Source organism: Lipophrys pholis (assembly GCF_963383615.2).
Source record: "Lipophrys pholis genome assembly, chromosome: 20".
In the NCBI taxonomy this organism is placed as follows: Eukaryota; Metazoa; Chordata; class Actinopteri; order Blenniiformes; family Blenniidae; genus Lipophrys; species Lipophrys pholis.
Window position 1 is genome coordinate 14308000 of NC_137648.1, and position 7615 is coordinate 14315614.

Here is a 7615-nt window from a genome sequence, read left to right on the forward strand (position 1 = left end):
ATTGAATAGAATAGAATAGAATAGAACACTTCATTCATCCCAGACGGAAAGTATTTGTATCGTTGCTTCACAGAGAAAAAAAACTGTATGAATAGAATCTCTTGTAAACCCTTTACCTTTATATATTTATACTGTGGTATTTATACTCAGTTTTCATTCAATCTATTGTTCTGTTCTGTTTTCTTCTTTAAATATCTACAATATGGCACATACACTGGCTGCACTTACAATTTTATTTTTTAACAACAAAGATTGGCAATAAATACTATTCTGATTCTAAGAAACTATTTTGGAAAAACAACCTTATACAAGACCTACAAATTGTTATAAAACTCAGTTTATACACATACATAGATAGTTCAAATGTAAAATGCTGTGGTGAAACGTGGTTTGTCCATTATTCATCATAATTCAAAGTAAAATGCTTTGCTTTGGTAATTCCTTTGGACAAGAGGACTAAAGTAACAAACTGTGTACGTATTGAATCATTTTTCAACGTAGCTTTTGAGCACAAATATTTGTACAATTCATAAAACTGGTTCCTCACTTGTTTTACCCTGGAGTACAGAGATCTGTAACCTGCAAACACACATGGCCCCTTAAGCCCCTCCGGCAGCTCTCACTAAATTCTAAATAAACATTCTTATCTCGTGTATTAATTGTATTTACACGCCAGATTACAATTTGAAAAGACTGCTCATGTTCACATATGTGATATATTTAAGTAAGTAATGAATGGTTTATTAATGAATCAACTATGAATGTAATTTAATGAAACGTCAAAGAGAATTTACTCATTTAGTTTTTACAGTTTATACAGCTGCGGAGAGAAACAATCAGAATGTTTCATTCAAAGCTTTGAAGCAGCTGAAATCATGAAACAGCTGGAGAAAAGATAAAACGGTTAAAATTATTCTGAATTCTAAAAACGGTTATAAGGCAAAAATGTACTCTTAAAATAAAAAACACATTTTCACTTCTTGATGTCAAAACATAATTCATTTAACTATAATGGGATTATTGAATTATGACATTGTGTGTGTGTGTGTGTGTGTGTGTGTGTATCATCAGAAAAGCTCATCCTCCCATTAAACAGTGATCATTACTTTTTTGTTCGAATGTATTTCAGAACCTGCAACGTTCTTACTTTCAAAGAAATTCTATCAGAACTTTTTGTATACAAATGTCTGTACTTCTCCTAAACACAGAGCTCTTTTTGCACTTCTCAATGTGTCCAGCTTCCAACATGTCAGTCCGTCTACTGGTCTTCACCAGAAAGTAAAAACATGAAAGACACTTTACAAATAACGCTTGATTTATTTTTCGATAAATGTATCATACCAAGTATTAATATTGTCACCTGAAACCTTGTCGCACTCTAAATCAACATTTCCTGCTCGCATGAGTCTAATTGCAGGAGAATGTTGAATGGATTTAATCATTTTGTATAATAGTTTTAGTTATGTGATGTATGAAAAGTTAAATCCTGTGATCGGTGGGAGCAGGATGAAAGAAAGGTCACCTAAAACAACAGATATAATCAGAATGAATGTGGTCGTAAATAAAATGGTGTCATTGTTCACAGACTGAACAGGTGCTTTCAGATGTCATCATTTAAAAACACTCACTCTGAATCAGTCGCGTCCCAAACATTGTACAAACACACGAGCAGAGTGTTATTAGTAATATTCACTTTATTTGCCATTTCCAAGTATCTCACCAAAAAAAAAAAAAAAAAAAAAAAGGAATTGAAATGTCAGCGTCACCTCCTGCATTCACAAGCAGATTACAGGCTACATCAGTGGTTATGTTCAAAAGTAAACAAACATGGAGGAAACATCGGACTGATGATGGCATACATACATACAACCATCCAATCAAACACATAAATCTCTCTCTTTTTTTTTTTTAAGTGTTATTTCAAGGGCGTTTATAGAAAAGGCAAAACAAGTTATTTGAATATCCAGAAGCTCAAAGCTTTCACACAGACAAACATCGGCTTTTAGTGTCTCGCGGAACATGTTCAGACCATCCGGTTCTTTTAAATATCGATGAAAACAAAAAGGAGAGAGAAACCATCTCGAGGTTTTCCTCTACGAGAATGAGGCTGGGCTCATGCGAGAACGACGGTGGTGCAATCCTCACACAGCAGGTATAGTAGACTAAAGATTACACTCTAAGGGTTTTGTTTTAAATCTTTTTTGCCCATCAGAAAGGTTACATACTGGAGGTTAGCCCTTAAAGCATTTGAAACCAACCTGCGTCCCAACTTTTCTGATGCCACCGGGGGCTCTCGGCTGTGTGCTTTTCTCTAAGCCTTCCTTTACATTAAGAAGCTGTGCACCATGAACACAATGCAGGGAATCACTTTCAGTGGTAGTCGTCACTCTCGTCTTCCACGCGGGGATTTTAGAAGCAGCATATCGACGCCTGAACTGATCCCAGCGGTCACATTTCCTCAGTTTGCATAGACTCCAGTGTTTTGTATCTTATCTATGATCTATCGGGGGGGGGAAATCTTTTAGGGGCGGATTTAAACTGGATCAACAATTTTTCTTGTCAAAAGAAAATTACAAAAATAAAACACAATTTTAAATAGGATTAAAATGAACAGAAATGGCTCATTTGTAAACGAAGAGCAAAGGAGGGCCGGCTTCCCAGTGGGTTTTGGTTCATGCAATTGTGCATTGCATCCTCGATTTGCCAAATTGTTCTGCAGCCTCGACTCGCCTGTGAGCTGCGCAAACAGGAGCATGATGAGGGGAAACGTTGCAGAAGTAAACAAAGTGTCGCGTCGGTGAAGGTGAACCGAGATCAGGGGCATCTTGGGGATTTTTCACATTCACGATGGACAGAGAGGCAACGGTGACCTCGCGCTTCAATCTCTGCCGGTTCACTATGAAGTCTGTAGTCGTGCTTTTGATGCCGTCTTTCACTTCGATTGGCGAGTGGGCACTTGTTTATACGAGCGAGCGTATTTTCTTTGGTGACAGAGCAGTGACTTTGACTCCTTCCAGCCTAATTTATTCTTAATAAACGTTTACATTTAAAAAAAAAAAAAAAAAAGGAAAAAAAAAATAAAAAAAAAGAAAGAATAAAACACAAGGTCGGTGGTTAAAAGCCCGAGCCAGGTAAAACTCAAAATTGGCAAAAGTAAATCTTTACATGTGTGGAAGCGGCTTGTTTAGAACAGCATGTAAAGAACGTAGTGTTGAGGAATCGCCTTTTTTTTTTTTTCAGAGCACCAGGGATCCCGACATTGCAGACGAAGAGGCAATGAAGTCGTTAGCCGAGTGAGGTAAAACTTCTGAGATGTTCGATTTGAAAAGAAAAAAAGTTCAAGTTTTGTCAAATATCTCACAGATTGAAGCTTAATGTGGATGTTTGTGCATTAGAACTGGACAGAGGAGACATCAGTGCGCTTATCCTACACAGGTTCGTGTGACAGATGAGAGGGGGGGGGGGGGGGGGGGGGTCCACACAGCGTTTAGAACTCTACCGGAAGTAAAACAACTAGGAATGGCATCAAACATCTGGCTTACAAAATCAATCTGTTAAAATGCTCTGTAGGTTTCCTCTGTGGCACTTGATGAACTGCCTTGACACTAGACTGTCACTATACGTTCAACTTTCCTACCACAGACGGCGGATTTCCAGTATTCAGCTCCAGTTACCTCCACCTCCGTTAGACCTCGCCTCTGGCGCCTACTCGTCCTCCTTTCCTTTCTCAAAAGTGTACGGCACAGCTTGTCTGAATATATTATCGCACATCTAACTTTACAATGAAAGGTTTCAGGGCTTAGCCTCGCGTCACGCTCAGGCCTAAAATAAAAACACCATCCATTTATTACACTCTGTAGTCGTGGTCAGAGTAAGACAGAGAAAGAGAGAGACAGCGAGAGAAAGAGAGAGAGTACAGAAATTATTTGGAGTGTCAGCACATAAAAAGTTAGAGCTATAAATGGTGTATGGAGTGCCACCTTACTACTTCCTGACGCAAGGTCAGATGTCCTGTTAGCCAGGAACAGAAAGTCATGGTCAGGTACGGGCACAAAAGAAATGCAAAAGTCTGAGAAATGTATATATACACAAGCAGCGGGTCTGCTCTCTTTAGCAACTATAAAATACAGCATCTCTCTCGAATTCTCTTGGCCAAACTTTTACTTTTCTTCTTCCCGTTCTTCTCTTTGCTGTCCTCCATTTTCCTCGCCCGGATCTCTCGCATCAGGTCAAAGAACACCTGAAGACACGAAGGACAAGGAAAACGTTGGCTCCGTATCGACAGCGTCCGCTCCTTCCGCCGCTCTGATGTTTACAAACCTTGTCCACGTTGGCGCGGGTTTTAGCGGAAGTCTCCACGTAGCAGACGCCCCACTGCTCGGCGCGCGCTTTCGCCTCGTCTGCGCTGACCTGCCGCCGGTCGTCTAAGTCCGACTTGTTCCCCACCAGGAGAAAGGGCACGTTCTCATCCTCCTTCACTCGCAGGATCTGCTCTCTGCAAAGCAGGAAATGTCACTCAGGCAACAATTAACAATAAACTGACTACAACCCCCCCCCCCCGCCAAAAGCTGATCTGAATCCATGAAACAAGCCAGACTGACATGAAAGTGAAATAAACTCCACAAGAGTGCACCTGAAATCTACTGTGGCTGCAAACGACTCCAGCTCTGTGATGGAAAAGACGCAGAGGAAACCCTCGCCACTACGGAAGTAGTTATCTCGGATGGCTGCGTAGTCTTCTTGTCCAGCCGTGTCCAGGATGTCGATCTGCACCTCCTCTCCATCAAGAACCACTTTCTTCCTGTAGCTGTCTGCTTTCGTGGGCTCGTAGTCTTCAACGAACTGGGGCAGAAAGAGAAAGGAGAGAAGGCTCGCACGCCGGACGCTTTCTGTTCTCGGCCGCTGTGGTTTCACTCACTCACCTCGTCGTACATGAACTGCAGAGTGAGGGCCGATTTCCCCACTCCTCCGCTTCCCACCATGATCACTTTGTGGAGGGCGAGAGAGTTCTGCCCTTTTGGCTTCGCAGCTGCCATGGCTCTGTGCGCCGAGAGGTGACAGTGTGAGAGGAGAAGGAGATTCAAGGTGGTGGGAACCACTGTGGAACAAAGGCCGTGAAAAACAGTCCAACGAAAAGGAGGAAAAGAACTTCTGTGGAAAAGAGAAAAAGAGAAAAATATCCTAAGACATTGCCTCATAATTTACTCTTTGCTCCATCTCTGCAACCAGATTGATTTTAATCCTCCGTATTAACGTCAAATACAACGAGAGGTTTGCATTTCCTGAAGAAACTGCAAAGCAGATCAGAGGAGATCAGCGTATGTTGCCATGGAGACGCTGAGACTTCAGCATTCATGCAAAAAAAAGTTTTTAACCAGGAGAAACTACCACCATCTTACTAATGTAGCACAGGGAACTGTGCCTCATTGAGGCTGCAGCAAATAAGTTGTCACGTCATGGAATTAATGCAAATCTTTGTTCCTTTTCAAGTCACTCCTCTCTGCAGCTACGTGCCTGTACAGATAATACACATCCCTGAAAGTGGATTCTTTGACTCTTGGGGACTACTACAAATTATTGGAATTAATTTGATAGTGGTAACATAACTGGGGAGCTTTGTTTCTCTCTGATGTATGAACATAAATGTGCATTCAAGGTCAGTTTATTGATCGGCTGCGATCACTTTGCAAACACAACATCACTGGCAGCTGGGCTTTATGTGCTGGATGTCACTCCACCAGAAATATACTGGCATACTGGAGAGATCGCTGCTTGTCCACAACATTTGGCTCCAATAAGCAAAGCTAATAGTTTGTACATCTTGTTAAACAGCAGGCAAATTCCACTGACCCAGGAGAGGCATGCAAAACCCATTTAGCAAGGGAAGTGAGGCTTGTTGTAAAATGTTCTGGCTGTATTTTCTGATTTTGGACAGGAGTGGATAAAATCTGACACATGCTTAAACCATTTCCCTCACACATCTGTCCAAGAGGACTATGGGAATAGCATCATGTCCAGAAATGTGAGCTGAGGTTCGGTCCCATCACATACTCCGGGGATCAGGGGAAAACGTGGGAAAGCTGCCAACACGTCATTATACAAATTAACAAGAGGTTTCTGCACTCTAAGTCAATACTGCGATTCATTAATTGAAAGTAGAATCTTTTGGCTTCAGACCTTAAAACCTGATAATAACTCAACTATTAGCTCGAGCTAAAAGTGAAAATCGACTCATGTTGGACTGGAGATCTGTAAACGGTAACTATTTCCACATAAGTGTGCCGTGTTTGTCTTTAGATAACAGCCACTTCGTGATAATTATACTGAGCGTTAACATGAAAACATACATATGAGCCAGTTTGAGAAGTTAGCCTGTCATTATGAGCAGTAACCAATAACACACTGCTAACTGAGTCAGCCACCATCTTCCCAACAAGGACAAACAGCCGATATCACGAATCAGAAACCCACAATATTATGATCTGAATAATGAAGAGGATCATAAACACCGGTGACATTTTACCTGCGAGTCAAAGCCTAGCAGGTTGTGGCTAACGAGCTAACTCACCCACATATCAGGTGCACGCCACCTGACCTCAATTTAACAAACCTGACGAGTCACGACACGTATCAAATTAAATCTTCGTCATTTGTTTCTTTTTTTTTCCTGCCAGCAACAGATGTCCGGTCGATGCGTTGAGACTCAGCAGCCTCCCGGCTAGCAGGCTACAGGGTGGCGAGAAGGCTAGCGACGATAACGAGCAGCTAATCACAACTAAATGATGATGATGCGACGTGACGTTGGAAAAAAAAAAAAAAAAAGCAAACCCTTAAACAAAACAAAACTGTTAAAACACATCGCGACAATCACGTTCGTTTGGGAAATATCACGTACCGGCGAATTAGGCTGTGTCCGGCTTGGGGAGGAGGTCTGGTGGGAGCTCAGTTGTGGAGGCAGCGCGAGAGAACAGTCCGCTAGCTGCTGGTTAGCTCATGGCTAGCTCCGAGGCTAACTCCGGTGGCGGGGCTGGTCGCTGGTCGCTGGTCGCGGCGGGCTGACCGAGTGCACGTCCTGCGGGCTCGGCTCTGCTCGGCTCCGTACCTCCCTGTCTGCTCGGCTCGGCCTGGCTCCGTCCGTCCTCTGTGAACTCGGCTCGGCTCGGCTCGGCTGAGTTCGGCTCGACTCGGGGTGACAACGCCCTCCCACAACACTCACTTTGTTTTCACTGTTTGTGGATAAAGCGCAGCTTTCCCCCCTGAGACAAAAACCACGAAGCATCAATGCAAATCTAGCTCGAGGCTGTTTGCGTCTTGCGATTGGACAGATTAGGAGCAGTGGCAGATAATTGATTAATTGGCTTATCTGTATAAATGATGGCACGTTTGTCCTCGAAGGCAAACATGGACTAGACGTTGAGGCGCTTGGTGATAGTGGTTACGGATATTCTTGTTAAACCCCTTATCAGCTAAATTGACTTCACTATTTCCTTGTTACTTTCATGCATTAGGCTTGTGTAATGATGGAAAACCCAGTGATCTCTGACCTGCACACCAAGTTTGAGGACAGGACTTGGAATGAGACTTTCCAGCTTGTCCAAAGATGCATGGTGAGACA

At 42.6% G+C, this 7615-nt stretch overlaps 1 protein-coding gene across 3 annotated transcripts; it reads right to left on the reverse strand.

Annotated features, from left to right (window-relative positions):
- Positions 1-1910: 1910 nt before the first annotated feature.
- Positions 1911-7302, reverse strand: ralaa (v-ral simian leukemia viral oncogene homolog Aa (ras related)). Of its 3 annotated transcripts, none has more exons than XM_080489637.1 (5): positions 6896-7302; positions 4923-5151; positions 4634-4842; positions 4321-4495; positions 1911-4240 (listed from the first exon to the last, which is right to left on the reverse strand). In XM_080489637.1, the coding sequence occupies exons 2-5, from the start codon at positions 5034-5036 to the stop codon at positions 4118-4120; spliced, it is 621 nt and encodes a 206-aa protein (XP_080345763.1). In that variant the 5' UTR covers positions 5037-5151; positions 6896-7302; the 3' UTR covers positions 1911-4117. The 3 variants fall into 3 exon arrangements, with proteins under 3 accessions (XP_080345763.1, XP_080345764.1, XP_080345765.1); XM_080489638.1 differs by having other exon boundaries at positions 3238-4240; positions 4923-5040; positions 6896-7164; XM_080489639.1 differs by having other exon boundaries at positions 3238-4240; positions 4923-5098; positions 6896-7164.
- Positions 7303-7615: the final 313 nt, after the last annotated feature.